This window comes from Caretta caretta, chromosome 7 (genome assembly GCF_965140235.1).
Source record: "Caretta caretta isolate rCarCar2 chromosome 7, rCarCar1.hap1, whole genome shotgun sequence".
In the NCBI taxonomy this organism is placed as follows: domain Eukaryota; kingdom Metazoa; phylum Chordata; order Testudines; family Cheloniidae; genus Caretta; species Caretta caretta.
In genome coordinates this window covers 50,428,704-50,444,515 of record NC_134212.1, presented here as the reverse complement: position 1 = coordinate 50,444,515, position 15,812 = coordinate 50,428,704, and the positions used below count along the sequence as shown (strand labels likewise).

Genomic DNA, 15,812 nt, shown 5'->3' with positions numbered 1-15,812 from the left:
TGGACACAAGAACAAATGGATATAAACTGGCCGTCGGGAAGTTTAGACTTGAAATTAGACAAAGGTTTCTAACCCTCAGAGGACTGAAGCTCTGGAACAGCCTTCCAAGGGGAGCAGTGGGGACAAAAGACATATCTGGCTTCAAGACTAAGCTTGATAAGTTTATGGAGGAGATGGTATGATGGGATAGCCTAGTTTTGGCAATAAATTGATCTTTGACTATTAGCAGTAAATATGCCAAATTGCCTGTGATGGGATGTTAGATGGGGTGGGATCTGAGTTACTACAGAGAATTTTTTCCTGGGTGTCTGGCTGGTGAGTCTTGCCCACATGCTCAGGGTTTAGCGGATTGCCATATTTGGGGTCACGAAGGAATTTTCCTCCAGGGCAGATTGGCAGAAGACCTGGGGGTCTTTTGCCTTCCTCTGCAGCGTGGGGCACGGGTCACTTGCTGAAGGATTCTCTGCACCTTGAAGTCTTTAAACCATGTTTTGAGGACTTCAATAGCTCAGACATAGGTTAGCGGTTTATTACAGGAGTGGGTGAGATTCTGTGGCCTGGGTTGTACAGTAGGTCAGACTTGGCAATCATGATGGTCCCTTCTGACCTTAAAGTCTATGATTCTATTTAGTTGCAGATTGGTCCTGCTTTGAGCAGGGGCTTTGACTAGATGACCTCCTGAGGTCCCTTCCAACCTTAATATTCTATATGTTCCCTATGTAGGGGCTCAGACTAACCAAATCACCCTGACTGTCTCTATGTTAAGTTAAATAGCAAAAGACTCAAGGAGCTCAATCTAAGAGGCAGATTTTCCAATCATTTAATGCTTCTCAATGCTCTTTGCTGACCCCTCTTCAATCTATCAACATTCTTCTTGAATTGTAGACACCAGAACTGGATACAAGATTCCAGGAGTGGTTGCACCAATGCCAAAACACAGCAGTAAAATAACCTCTCTACTCCTACTTAAGATTCATCTGTTTATACATCCCAGGATCATATTCTCTCTTTTGGCCACAGCATCACATAGTTCCCATTCACCTGATTATCCACCCCCTCCCACCCCCAAAATCCTTTTCAGAGTCACTGCTTCCCAGGATAGAGTCCCCCACATATAAATATGACTTACATTCTTTGTTTCTAGATATATGCACACAGCCAGGGCTTAAATTCAGCCAGAGCCGAGCTCTGGTAAATATTTTCAAACGCGCAGGGCTGAAGCTGTGAGCCTCGACACACCCCACAGAGCAGAAGTTTGAGCCCTGGCACACCTCAGGGGGCTGAAGTAGTCTCATTATGCATATAGGAAGCTGACACACAAAAAGACTAAAGTCACTTGCCCAAGGCCACACAGGCAGTCTGGTGTAGAGCTGGGTAGACCCCAGATCTACCCGCTAGCAGGCAAGCATCCTAACCAGTTTAGCTAGAGGCCTGGTGGATTCTCCAGTCCAAGTCAGGACTGCATGTCTTTCCAAGAGCTGCTCTAGCATAAACAGATGTCATGGGTTTGATGGAGAAATCTGGGTGAGGTTCTTAGGCCTGTGCTCTGCTGGTCAGAGTAGGTAACAATGGTCCCTTTTGGCTTTAAAAGCTATTAATGAAACCACTGGATCATCTGTCCTCTCTAGCACACCTAACCAAAGTGCCCCACCTCAGTCGGTGCAAGTGCTGCTGGTGAGGACGTGCACCACCGACAGAACGAGTGTAGTGTGGACATGAACAACTGATTTCATTACTGTGGTGGCTGTAGGTCGACCTACTTGACTTAATGTTGCGTAGATATGGCACTGTTGTGTAGCACCAACACATGGTCAAGCTAACCTGCCCTCACCTGGCTTTAATCTACCTGTAATTCAGTGCTGAGCTGAGGGCCAGGTCTATCAAGCCTCCAAGGGCCTCCTTCCCAGCCTCAGGAGCTGCCTGAGGAAAAGGGGATGGAGCTGGGCATCCTGACTCCCCTCAGGACCATTTCCAAGCTGGTGCGGAGTTTCAATTCCTGGAATGTCTGGTTGTCAGGCGCCTTCTACTTCGGGGTGAGTGCCTCAGTGCCGGCTAGAAAGCTTCAGCGCCGGGCCTTCTGCCACCAGGTCCCCCGCCCTGTAGCCAAACTCCTGTCCCAGACCTGCTCCCTGGCTCCATCCCCATGCTCCCAGTAGCTGCTCACCCTCCTCCATAGCCAGACTAGAGAGAGCAGCTACCCAGCACCTGACTAGCTCCCATCCTTCTCCAAAGAGAGCTGGTTTGTTCACCCCTTGATACCCTGCAGCATTTAACCTCCATGTGCCCCAGGCCTCCTCACATTTCTAGGTGACCCCTTTCCCTCCCTCCCTTCAGCCAAACTTCCCCACTGGTCATCTCCCCCTCACTGCCCCAGTGCTCCCATCGATCAGAGCTGCTGGAAGGAGGGGAAATTAGGGAGCCATCCAGGATTCAAGTCCAATGCTCTTGTGCCACCCCACTGCCAAGGGACCCATCGCCTCCACTCCACATTGGCAGCAGCAGGTGGGAGGGGCAGATGCTGGAAAGCCCCCCCACGCAGAGCTCCAGCTCCACTCAAGGGTGCCTGCCCACACTCTGGAGATGGAGCAACCAACACAACTCATGCCCTGCCCAGTGCCCTTCTCCATGCCTGCCTCTAGTGTAGCTAATGCCCACCTCAGCATTCACTGGGAACAGTGGCTGGTATTCTATGGACTGTGGTGCTCCCCTTTCTCTACCACCACAGACAGCAGGGTGTAAGATACTAGGGCACAGCAGCTGCAATACTTCAATAGGCCCCACAGGACTTGGACTGGCTCACAGCTGAGGCCCACGAAATCCAGGTCCCTGCCTCCATCAGTGGCCTGCACCTGCTGGCTCAGAGGAATCTGCAAGAGTGTCTCAGCTACTTTCAAATTCTGTTTCCCAGTGGGAACCTGGCTCCCTGAATGCAATGGAAGGAACGAGACCTTCACTGAGAAGAGACAGCAGCAGCCATCTCAGGTTACAAGTCAGATGGCTCCATCGTGTACACCACATTTATTTAATAAAGGCACACGTTCTCAGGGACATACAGGAATCGGGCCGCCCACACTGCATGGGCTGGGTGCTGACACAAACCGCTGCTGATGCTGAAATCAGTGGAGTTACTGCTCTGCCTTTAATCCATTCATTTTGGTTTCCAGATAAGCCTGTACCAATATTGGATCTGTCCAGCCAGCTCTCTAACTAGCCATGCTCACTGGCCAATTGGTTATAAACAGCACCATTTAAAGAGGGCTCCACTGAATCAGGGCAAGATCTGGAACAGAACCACATTGGATACCTGAGACAAAAGACTGAGCTTAAGGCCAATGAAGGGGAATAAAGCCCTCCCCTAGCAATCAGCAGCCCCATCATATTTCTTCCCCAGTAAGTGTAATGGGGCTGGTATTTTGTATTTAACACCCAAGCAGCAGTAGGGAGGGATCTGTTGCAGAGAAGCATTTGTAAACTCACCATATCATTTACAAAAATTGATTAAAAAATGTAAGTTCCAAACCAAAGTTTGCAGAGAATACCGAAAGTCACACAGGTGCCTGCCTCTTTAAGAGCCTGGTACAGAGACATGACGTTCTCTCGATTCTGGAAAATAAAGCCCTACAGAAGTGGCGAGCTGGGAAAGGCCACCTGCTCCGGGTGCTGCTGAGCTAGAAATGCTAAGATCACCCCTAACCCTCACCTCCCGCTGCCTCATTACAGACCCACCTCCTCCTCAAACCTGTGCATGCCAACAGTACAGTGCCGATCGCACGCCCACTGTATAGCAACAAATCACATACAGTTTTGCTCTATGGACAATCGGCAGGCCGGATACCTGCTGGGATGGCAAAGACAGCAACATAGAATGGTGGTCTGCCATGGATTCCGGCCTCATCCCTTCCAAAGCAGAGTCTCCTGCTAGGCTAGGCTAAGTCCCCAGCTGCCATGCCTGGGTGTGAGGTGTCAATGTGACTGGCCAAGGTGTCTCCCCTGGCTATCAGATTAAAAACCAGATTTGTGCCTGAGGCAGACCCCCCCTCCTTTCAGGGGGGTTTGCACCAGGCACGCTCTGGCCCAAAGACTCTAGGTTAGGGAGAGGATTGCCATGCCACCCTACTAGCAAGGACAGTTGGAGGTGAAACACCCAGCACGGGGAAATTGCCCATCCCTGTCCTGGAAATGCAGCCCTGGATGCTACAGGCTAACAGACACTGGATCCCCTTCCTCCATCTTCAGGTCTACGCTGCTCCTGAAACCAAGCTAGAGTTGTTTGTCCCCCAAGGGACCCGTCACCACCACAAACGCCAAAGCCTCAGAACAGGCCAGCAGGGTGAGGAAATTCATTGTTTATTCTGTGCCAACAGAGGCTCCTGGGGGAAACGTAAGGCCAGGCCCAAACAAGGCCAGCCCTCTGAAGAAAGAAGTGGTTCGGGACTATTTAGAAAAGCGGGACGAGCACAAGTCCATGGGGCCAGATGTGCTGCATCCGAGAGTGCTAAAGGAGTTGGCGGATGTGATTGCAGAGCCATTGGCCATTATCTCTGAAAACTCATGGCGATCGGGGGAGGTCCTGGATGACCGGAAAAAGGCTAATGTAGTGCCTATCTTTAAAAAAGGGAAGGAGGATGATCCTGGGAAATACAGGCCAGTCAGCCTCACCTCAGTCCCTGGAAAAATCATGGAACAGGTCCTCAAGGAATCAATTCTGAAGCACTTAGAGGAGAGGAAAGTGATCAGGAACAGTCAGCATGGATTCACGAAGGGCAAGTCATGCCTGACTAATCTAATTGCCTTCTATGGCGAGATAACTGATTCTGCGGATGAGGGGAAAGCAGTGGACATGTTGTTGCTTGACTTTAGCAAAGCTTTTGACACTGTCTCCCACAGTGTTCTTGCCAGTAAGTTAAAGAAGCATGGGCTGGATGAATGGACAATAAGGTGGATAGAAAGCTGGCTAGATTGCCGGGCTCAACAGGTAGTGATCAATGGCTCAATGTCTAGTTGGCAGCCGCTATCAAGTGGAGTGCTCCAAGGGTCGGTCCTCGGACCGGTTTTGTTCAGTATCTTCCTTAATGATCTGGAGGATGGTGTGGATTGCACCCTCAGCAAGTTTGCAGACGACACTAAACCGGGAGGAGTGGAAGATACGCTGGAGGGTAGGGATAGGATACAGAGGGACCTACACAAATTAGAGGATTGGGCCAAAAGAAATCTGATGAGGTTCAACAAGGACAAGTGCACAGTCCTGCACTTAGGATGGAAGAATCCCATGCACCGCTACAGACTAGGGACCAAATGGCTAGGCAGCAGTTCTGCAGAAAAGGACCTAGGGGTGACAGTGGATGAGAAGCTGGATATGAGTCAGCAGTGTGCCCTTGTTGCCAAGAAGGCCAATGGCATTTTGGGATGTATAAGTAGGGGCACTGCCAGCAGATCGAGGGACGTGATCGTTCCCCTCTATTCGACATTGGTGAGGCCTCATCTGGAGTACTGTGTCCAGTTTTGGGCCCCACACTACAAGACGGATGTGGAAAAATTGGAAAATGTCCAGCGGACGGCAACAAAAACGATTAGGGGACTGGAACACATGACTTATGAGGAGAGGCTGAGGGAACTGGGATTGTTTAGTCTGCGGAAGAGAAGAATGAGGGGGGATTTGATAGCTGCTTTTAACTACCTGAAAGGGGTTCCAAAGAGGATGGATCTAGACTGTTCTCAGTGGTAGCTGATGACAGAATGAGGAGTAATGGTCTCAAGTTGCAGTGGGGGAGGTTTAGGTTGGATATTAGGAAAGACTTTCACTAGGAGGGTGGTGAAACACTGGAATGCGTTACCTAGGGAGGTCGTGGAATCTCCTTCCTTAGGTATTTTTAACGTCAGGCTTGACAAAGCCCTGGCTGGGATGATTTAGTTGGGGATTGGTCCTGCTTTGAGCAGGGGGTTGGACTAGATGACCTCCTGAGGTCCCTTCCAATCCTGATATTCTATGATTCTGTGAAATCAGCAGCCAGGAGATTTTTAAGTCTGCTTTGTCCCACACTTTATTGCATTGCCTAGGAGTGAGGCCGAGATGAGTCAAACCAGGCAGAGTTGAGGGGTCCACACACCCCACCCACTGGGAGTCCTGAGCTCTTGAGCACAAACCAGTGACCTTGCACGTCAGACAAAGGCAGGCAGGTTGCTCAGTGTCAGGAGCCCCATCTCCCAGGACAGCTGGCAGCACATGGCACATCCTGCCTCGCCATCCTCACAGTATAGTCAGCCTCGACTAGATCAACAGCAAACAACATGGGAGAGTTCTGATTGACACTGTGTGTTGGTCCCAGCACCTTGGTTCTGCAGAGACATAGATGAGCCCCAAGTCTTCTGCCCAAGCATGCCTAAGTGACCAGGAAAGCCTTTGGGTTTACTGAAGGAAGCTGTCCAGTTTCACCTGGCTCGTGCCAGAGGAGGAAGCTGCTGCAGTTGTGGATGCTGGCCTGGAGACGTTCCTCTTCCTGCTCTTTACAGCTAAGGGACGGATCTCCATTGGGTTTGTCTGAAGGGAAAACTGTCAGGGAAAACAAGTCTGAAAATGTGGAGCAGGACGATTTATTACCAGCTCCGGGCTAGGCTAACTTTTAAATCAGGACCATGTGGAAGGGTCTCAGACCTGTCCAGAGAACATGGCCACACAAGTGACAGTCCAAGAGCTGCCAATTATTCCATAGTAATCAGATGATTCAGATCCCCAATTCCTTGTGAATGACCTGATTCACATATAGATCAAATACAGCCCCAGGACCTGTGCCCAGGTACATACAAGACCCACAGCAGCACAGTATCTGAGCCACAAGTTCCCAGATTTACAAGATCCTGATCAGTTTCCCTCAGGAGTTCCCATCAGCTGATCCGTCTCCCTTCCTCCTCCCCCAGTGCCTGAAGAACAGAGCTGTGTTGTGGATCTACACACCAGAACAGTGTCTTTAACCAGACATGTAGTAAGATATTCTGCTCTCCCACCTGGGCCATGTTGGGTGGGCAGTTTAACTTGGTGCATAGAAAACAGATTAAGTAAAATCAGCCTTTTCTGTGGGCAAAGTGCTCGCTTAAACAAGTTCCACCACATTCTCCCTTAAGAGTCCCCAGCCCATTCCCAAGCAAAGCCCATGCATTATTCACCCTAGCTACTCGCCCCAAATGAGAGGGAAGCAAAGCAGAACTTCCTGCCTGCTTATTTCCACAGCGCAGATAGTGGGGAAGGATACGGGCTGTATGAACTTAGTTCTACCTCCTAAGCCATCGTACCCCATTCTCACCTAGAAGAGAAGAGAGGAGATATAACACCACGCAAGGTCTGCCTCTTCACTTGGGTGATGCTAGGTACTTCACCCAAGCTGGAAGCTTGCGAAGTACTGGAAGGGAGGGACAGTTACAGGCACCTTAAAATGTACAGAATGCTTTGGCCAAAGCAGACTAGCAACTAAGGTGTCCAACCCGAGACAATAAAGAAGCCAGAGCTTCAGGAAATGCTGAGCAACCACCCTCTCGAGATCAGGACCCTTTGAGGGTCTCCAAGTTGGCCGCCCAAAGTCACTTTTGAAGAACTTGGCCATATTCTGATGGAACCTCACACAATGGACAGAACCTCCTCTAAAAAAAAATAGGACGTTTAGTCAAGCCCAGTCACTGGGAAACGTGGGGTAGCTACACAAGCCGCCGAGAGCTAGAGCAATGAGGGTGGACAGGATCTCAGTGAAGGGCTATGGCCATCTGACTAGCTTCAGAGGAAGTGGCTGGTAGTGCATGCGGGAAGACAGAGGGCTCTAAAGGGAAGTCTCTAGCCACATTTCTCACATCCGCAAACCACAGGGAAAGCAAGAGTCTCGTTTTCATTCACTCCCACTTAGATCACTCAGGAGGCTAGAATGCCTATGACTGACCCTTGACAAGCCTCCACCACCGGAGGGCAGGGAGCAGCATCCTTGCTCTGATCCGCCAGAGCACATACTCACAGCTCCTGTGTTCTTGTGTGGCCCCAGCAGGCTGCCCATGGGTGGCTTCCGGGAAAGAACCGAGTTCCTGATGAACGCAGGAAAGAATTCTTCTAGAGGATCATCCTCTGGCTCACCTACCCAGTTCTGTCCCAGGAAAGAGAAGAAAGGCAGCATGAGCAGCTTTACTCCCTGAATTTCATTTACAGAAACAGGTAGCACTGAATACCCCACCAGGCAACTTAGGAATGATTGCTCCTGTACCCCATGGCTTACCCTTTTAAGGTGGACCATGGAACTGCAGCTTCTCAGCTACTCAGTATCAATATCTGTGGTTTCTTGCTATTAAGAACAAAGCTTGGGAGCAAGTGTTTGTGTTTCATGTGGCTAGTAAGACCAGCTCTCTACAAAGTGTTTGCCCCCAGGATCCTCAGAGTTTAACACCACTGGTGTAACTGGCAATAGCAATAGCGTGTGCGCCAGGTGAGTGCACTGTAGAAATTCCCAGACACTATTGAGAATGGATGGCCTGAAAGCCTAGAATAGCCCTTGGACTTGGGCAGCTGTGTTAGAGCATTCGTCTGAACACTGCTAGGCCAGTGGTTTTCAAACTTTTTTCCTCATGATCCAGCTAAAGAAAATTGTTGATGCCCATGACCCAACATAATTATATCTTTTAACTAGAGTTTTCATGAAATCATAATATTGCAATACATTCCACTTAACCCACTTTACGTATCTAACACTAGCCTTAGTAAGCCTATGGTAAGGAGCGTGGGAGGTGGCGCAGGGCAGAGGGTGGGGTGAGGGCTCTGTCTGGGAGTGAGGGCTCTAGCGTGGAGCTCGGGATGAGGGGTTCAGGATGTAGGAGGGGGCTCAGGGCTGGGGCAGAGGGTTAGGACATGGTGGGAGGGGGAGGGCTCTGGCTGGGGGTGTGGGCTTTGGGGTGGGACCAGGGATGAGGAGTTCGGGGTGCAGCCTGCCCCAGGGCTGGGGCCAGAGGACTCCCCCCAGCCCTCTCCCCACTGGCAGCAGCTAGCTCCAGGGGAAGGGCCTCTGTCGCCCCCTGCTGGCAGGCAACACAGAGCTCCGGGGAAGGAGCCCCTCTCTCTTCTTGCTGGCAAGCAGCAAGCAAGCAGCACGGAGTACCAAGCTCCGGGAGAAGGGCCTCTCTCCCCCCATGCAGGCAGGCAGCATGGAGCTCCAGGGGAAGAAGCCCATCTCTCCCCCTGCCAGCTGGCAGCACAGAGCACCGGGGGAAGGCCACTCTCTCCCTCTGCACGGAGCTCGATGGGAAGGGTCCTCTCTTTCCTGTCTGGCAGCAGCAAGCTCCAGGACCGGGGGAGAGGTCCGCAGCAGCCCTGCAAGCCCCAACTTGCTCCTCTCCCCAGTTCCCACCCACTCCCTACCTCTTTCCTCTCCAGGTCCCTGCTGCCCCTTTAGAGCTGCTGCCCGGCAACGATAGTTATGATTTGAATCAGTGAGACAACCCAGTGCCGGGCATTCCGTGAATGTCGGGACCCGTACTTTGAAAAACAGTGGTCTAGGCGATGCACCCTGGAGCATGTATTGCAGTACTAAGATCAGAGCATGATGGTTATGCAGCCCAAGTGGAGGGATATTCTGGTCAATTTTTTAAGTCTATTACCAGATCGAGAAAAGCAGGGGGTCTAAGAGGCCAGCAACTGGTTACTTTACCTCCATTGTTTCCTTCAGAACTTTTTTTGCTATGTTTGTCACAGGAGGCCTGTAAGAAATCAGATCAGTGAGTTGGATATCTATCTGCTGTGGGTTCACTGCTTCAGAGGATTGCAGCTGCTAGCAGAGAGTTTTCAGGGGAGAGAAACTGATAGATGGAAGGCCAAACAAAGATTAATGTCTCTTAATGCAATGAATCAAATGGGTAGAGATCCTGATGCTCAGCAGAAACGTGAGCATCAGAGGGACTTAAGCTTAGTCCCCTTGGTCCCACCTAGGGCTGGAGAAAGGGGAGTACTCACGGCTTTTTATCCAGCTTGGGTTTTTTTGCAGGGGTTGTGATTGATTTGTGAGGCTGTTGCTCAGGCGTCTCAACATCAAAGGCGGCGTCCAGGTCGATCTTATCGCTATGGGCCGGGCGGTGGAGCTTTGGGCTCAGCAGTTCCACAGGAGCAGGGCTGCAAGGCCATTTCAGACATGTCAGCCATCAACATCAAATTACATACTGTCCACCAGACAGACAAAAGAAAGACTTTAATGCTCCAAGTTACGCTGTCTATCAGGAGCAGTGGTTGTAAATATTTATATCTTGTCATGGTACCACAGCCCCTGCTCAGGATGGATACCCCATTGCACAAACACAGAAATTGAGGTCTCAGATGACGCAGCACAGATCTAACATTTGCTGCACCACAGAACTGCACGCCTTCATGTAAGCTTCTTCCCTTCAATTTCAGCAGGCTTGGCAGAATTCCTTTTTTTGTTATAATTTTGATAGATAATGTTTATTTTTATGCTTTTTAAAATTCTCAATTTAAATTTTCACAATTTCAGGAAATTATTGGGGTGGGGGGGTGTCAGACAATTTAATGACAACAGATGCAGAGATTCAAAAAGTTAAGGATTTGTAACCATTAAAACACAAAAACGGCCAACATCACATCAAAATCCACAACAGCCTTACATCAATCACTAGTTCTCAAACAGCATTTTTCTTTGCCTAGCTGTAAATTATCATTACTGCTGATGGAAATATGTTGGTGTAGGTTTGTGTATGTACAGTGAAATAGATGTTCGTCGACATTTATTGATAAAAATCAAATCCTTCCAAGCCTAAATTGAAGGCACTTGGGTCAATATTATTATTTACACCCAAAGCCCTTGCCACCCAGAGGGCCTGAGCCCCGTTTGAGGAAACTGTACCCCATGCTCCTTATAGGAGTGCACCTCGAATGCTGCTGCTCAATCTAGATTACCCCATCCGCCATCCGGAGGTGGGGAAGTTACATTGTTTGGAAGGCACTGTAAGCTCAAGTGCGTTCCAGCATCATCACATCACGTTCAAGCCTAATATGCAAGCTAGCCTGTTGGGAACTCCTATTCAGCACAGCCTTTCACCCCAGCGTTCTTAACTTGGATCCCCACGTTGATAAATCTCCTAACAAATCCAGAGTAGTTACAATGACACTTCTCTAGTGTTGGGTTATAACAACAGCCGCTAGGAGCAAAACTGGAGTTTCACTCAACCTACCCCTTCATTTTGTTCCCTCAGAGCTTTCCAAATCACACCTGAGTCCTTCTCTGAACACATGCTTCCGGATACCCGCAAACCCCTGTCTTCCCATCAGCTTAGCATAAGCGGGAGGGGATGAGAAAGATACAAAAACAAAGATAACGAAACCAAAATTCTTTGAGATGGTTCTGCACATTCATACTTATAGGGACTGCACAGTCTCCTTCTAGTGGTGTCAGCTAGGGCTCTCCCACACCATCCCAACACACTGAGGGCAAGGCGGTAAAGGGGGCAGAGAGTCCTCACCACCTGCGTTCCTTCCACTGCAAAGCCAGAAACAGAACAAACAAGGACTCTGACAGAGAGGGGGAGGCAGGTGGGAAGGGTAAGCAGGCAGAGCCATCTCAAGGGATGCCGGTTACAAGTTAAGTTCATTTCTTCAAGTGGCTCTGCATATTGCCACCTATGGGACAGACTGAGGAGCACTGCTCAAACTCACCTGGAGATGGGAGCAGAGTCCTAACTGAACAGAGACTGAAGCACCGCTTTATCAAATCCAGCATCTGCCCTAGAGACCAAGTCCAAACCATAGTGCATGGTTACAGTGTGCACCGAAGTGCAGGTTGAAGCTTTGCAAATTTCAATGACTGGCACCTGCTTGTGACAAGTGAAGGAAATGTGATCACACTGAAGCAGGTACAGGAACTTTTGCTAGCATGTAACACTCAGAAATACAATGTTTAATCAAGGGAGAGGCTGGGAAGAAACCATATAACCCAGGTGGTGTTTAGCATACGGCACAAACAATCTAGACGATTTATGACAATTTTTAGTTCTATCTAAATATTAGGAGAGAGCCCGTCTGGCACACAGAGTGTGTAGGATGATTCCCCCTTATTAGAGTGCAGTTGGGGGGGTGGGGTGGGGGGGCGCATGCGCGCGGGGAGGACAAATTACTTGTCTGACTGACAGGAAAATCAGACACACAATGTTGGTGAGAAAATATCTATTGGACTGACTTCTGTTGGTGATAGAGACAAGCTCATGCAGAGCTCTCCTGACCTGAAGACAAGTTCTGTATAAGCTTGAAAGCTTGTCTCTCTCATCAACAAAGTAGGTCTACAAAACATTACCTCACCCAATTTGTCTCTAATATTGTAGCAGTGTTGGTGCTAGGATAACACTGCCTATGAAAATCAGACACCACTTCAGTAAGAACCTGGGATCAGGTCTGAGACCTACCTCATCCTTATGAAAAGGAGTGAAAGGTAGATCAGCCACAAGGCCATTCAATTCACTCACTTTCCTAGCTGACTTGATGGCAATAACAAAAGCTCTTTTGATAGATAAATGCTAGAAAGAACACTCAGCCCAGGGTTCAAGGGGCATGGCCAACAGACAGTATACATTTAATATACTTTTCATAAACCTTTTGACCGAACAATGAACAAACAGCAATCCACTACTAAAGTATGTTACACAGAAATGGCTGTCAAAGGGACTTTTAACAATGAGTTAGATAAGCCCCAGACTTTAAGTACATTAAGTATTCCAGAACACAAGGAATGAAAGCAGATACAGAGCAATCAGGTTTTCCCTTCTTCTGTGCTTAAAATCTGGTCCACTTTAAAAGCTAATAGCTCTAGTGGACTGTTTTCTACAGTTAATTAGCCTGCCCTGAACAGACAAAGAATGTGACTGCTCAAGAGTGAAGTCCAAGCAGCAATGCTGTCAAGTGAAGAGACGGTGGGTCTGGGAGAAAGATCTTGTCCTCCTGCTGAGACAGTAGGTCTGGAGACAGAGGAAGACACAGAAAGACCACCTTACGAGTTTCATGACATCCGTTTGTTACCTCCCCTGGTTCCTGATATTTCGGACGAAACATCCCTAATCATTAATTTGTCAAACCATTTTATCTTGTACTAGATTGGGATGTATCTGTACTAGCTGGAATATAAAATATCTAGTGCCTAGTACACTAGCAAAAGCTTTGCCAAGTTCAAGTACTGGACAGCAAACTTGTAACCATCTGCTTTAATACATGGCTTGACTTTGGTTCACAGCCTCTGGTTCAGGACTCAGATCTTGCATCAAGCTCAGTGTTCCAGGCTCTCTCTACCACACCCTCGAACTGTCAAATGTTTGATGCATCTGAAGTTCCTGTCAAAGATGGATCCAGTCCACCACTGAACACATGCATTCTGACTGACCACCATTTGAGAGCGAGTACCATGTTCTGAGGCATGGAGATCCACATATGAAGTCTGTCCCAAGTTGGTCTGTAGAGTGGGACATTCAGTGCTGCATAGCTCTCATTCTCAGATGCACAAATGGAGTCGCATAAGTAGCGGCTGCGATAAGACTAATGAGACCCCAAAATAATTTTACTCTGAGTAGGACCCTGTTGAATTTTTAATAGATTCTGGCTCATCTGAAGACATCTGTCCTCCAGTAGCAAGGCTCTCTGGTATGGAGCTTATGCAGGGAATCCTTCAAGTAGGGCATAGAATTGACTTTGGGTGGTTGAGAAGGAGCCCAAGGTCTGAAAGGAGACTGGTTGTCAAAGCAATATGGTGTAATAGGTCCTCATGCACACTAACTTTCAGTAGTTAACTGTCCAATCAAGACCTGCTAAATTGACAGCCGATTGCTCTCCCGTCAACCCAGCATGATGTAGGCACCGCAATAAGTTGACCTAAGGTATGCTGACTCCAGCTATGTTATTCACATAGCTGGAGTTGCATAACTTAGGTTGACTTAGCCCCGGAGTGTAGACTTGCCCTTAGGGTTAGGATGGGTATGGAAGTAGGAGCGCTCCTTGGAGGGCATCTGATATAACTTGTCAGCTTTCTTAGAAACAGGCTGACAAGCAGCAGGCAAGGTCCACGTGGATTTAGCTGGCTGTAGCAAACCATCTAAGATAGGTACTACTCCTTGAAGTCTACTCCTTAAAGAAGCATCCAAGGATATCAAACACCAGGTGAGAAGTCTCTTCCACAGCCACTGCAGGAAGATTTACAGCAGATACCATACAATTCATTAAACTGTGGAACTGTGTAGCATCCTCAGGAGAGGAGGCTGAAGCCACCCCCACGTTCATCTGGTGATAAATCAGGTTCATAATCCGTTTCCAATTGCTGCTACTCAAAGAAGGGAGCTACCTCTTCATCTTCCTCCTCACACAGCATTTCCAGCCTCACCATCTGTAGTGTCAATCCGAGGACCTTTGGATTCCCAGATCCTTTGCAGAAGAAAAAATTACCTCTGCCTACACAGAAGATAATAAAATTCCTGAGGTAGCCCCCAATAAGGCGATGGGCCACAGGACAGCCAGTTCCCCCAGCAACTAGGGTTCAGGAACATGCCTGCAGGAGGTGGACTATAGGGTGGTATGAACTGAGCCACAGGTCTCTGCATTCTTCCTCTACTTCCTTCCTGGTAAAGATCCAGGTCTGTAACAGATATAGAATGCACCAGGGATAACTGCAGATCTGGAGAAGAGTATGGAGATCCAGTTCTTTGTGGGGACCCTATAAAGGCCCTAGGAGGAGGAAGCATAAGGTGTTCACAGGAAGAACCAGCAGCACACTCTGATCTCTTCTTCCTATCAGAAGACTGAAGCTACGGGGTGGAACAGGTCTTTGCTTTGGAACTGTAGTGGTCTTGGGAGAATCAGATGGATCCAAAAGTTTGATGCACAGTAACCATTTTGTCCCTATGCCTCTTTTCCTTCGGTGATGGGACAGACAGAAATGAAAGCATCAATGACCCCGATTCTGACACACCAATCAAATCCATCTTCCTGAATCTGGAAGTGGAATTCGGAACTGACCCTGGACCTGCAGCAGGAGTGGCAGCCATGGGGATCAGGTATCTACGAGGCACCAGGTACAGCACCAGTGAGGGTGGCCAAACTGTCTCTTTAACTCTCTTCCAGAACTGGGGCAGTTGGATCTGACCATGTGGTCTTCGGTATGGACACGCATAGCTTCGGAGGCTTGACTGAGGGAGCTGCAGGAACCCAATCTGACCCCGACAGTCTGAGGTCTCTTGGAAACCTTCGATCGCTGGGAGCCACTAGAAGCGAGAGGAGCCGAAACCGGTTTCTTAGACACTGGATCTGAGGAGTGATGGGATCCAAAGGGTCTAACATCGAGAGCTTCCTTGACAAGGAGGCGCTAAAAACAAGTCTCCCTGTCCTTGAGGGCTCTGGGAGCAAAGGTCTGACAAGTCGAACACCCAGAAGGCGAGCACCCTTCTCCCAGGGACCACATGTAATCGTCAGATGCTGGGAAGCCAGCTGGGCAGGAAATGCACCTCCTAAATCCCAGCCTCCTCTGCTTCTTTGAGTCCACCAGACTTGTGAAACACACTCACTATAGTGCAAAGATCTCTAAAAGAGAATGACTCAGGCTCCAAAGAGCCAGGCCAGGTTCATGTCCATCCAGACACAGAGTTGGAAGGAAGTGAGGTGGTGAGGGCGCTCCACCCCATCCAGTCTTGCTGTCAGGATGTCAGTGACACAGAGGACGGGCAGGACACAGGAGAGCTCTAGATGACCCTGCTAGTAGAAGGTTCCATGGCCAGGCATCACAGGCAGTGCAGTACGGAATGTGAATGTGCAGAGC

At 49.1% G+C, this 15,812-nt stretch overlaps 1 protein-coding gene across 13 annotated transcripts in view; it reads right to left on the bottom strand.

The window, feature by feature from the left end:
- Positions 1–15,812, bottom strand: part of TRAIP (TRAF interacting protein) — a 62,193-nt gene that overhangs the window by 16,933 nt on the left and 29,448 nt on the right. For 6 of the 13 annotated variants that reach the window (XM_048856537.2, XM_048856543.2, XM_048856546.2 and 3 more), the window contains 5 exons: positions 9,974–10,129; positions 9,672–9,720; positions 7,995–8,120; positions 7,248–7,298; positions 6,434–6,538 (listed from right to left, as the gene is read on the bottom strand). In XM_048856537.2, the coding sequence (XP_048712494.1) occupies positions 6,434–6,538; positions 7,248–7,298; positions 7,995–8,120; positions 9,672–9,720; positions 9,974–10,129 (487 nt within the window). Of the gene's footprint in view, positions 1–6,015; positions 6,551–7,247; positions 7,299–7,994; positions 8,121–9,671; positions 9,721–9,973; positions 10,130–15,812 lie in introns of those variants that run through there. The other 7 variants (XM_048856542.2, XM_048856547.2, XM_048856548.2 and 4 more) reach the window with 4 other exon arrangements.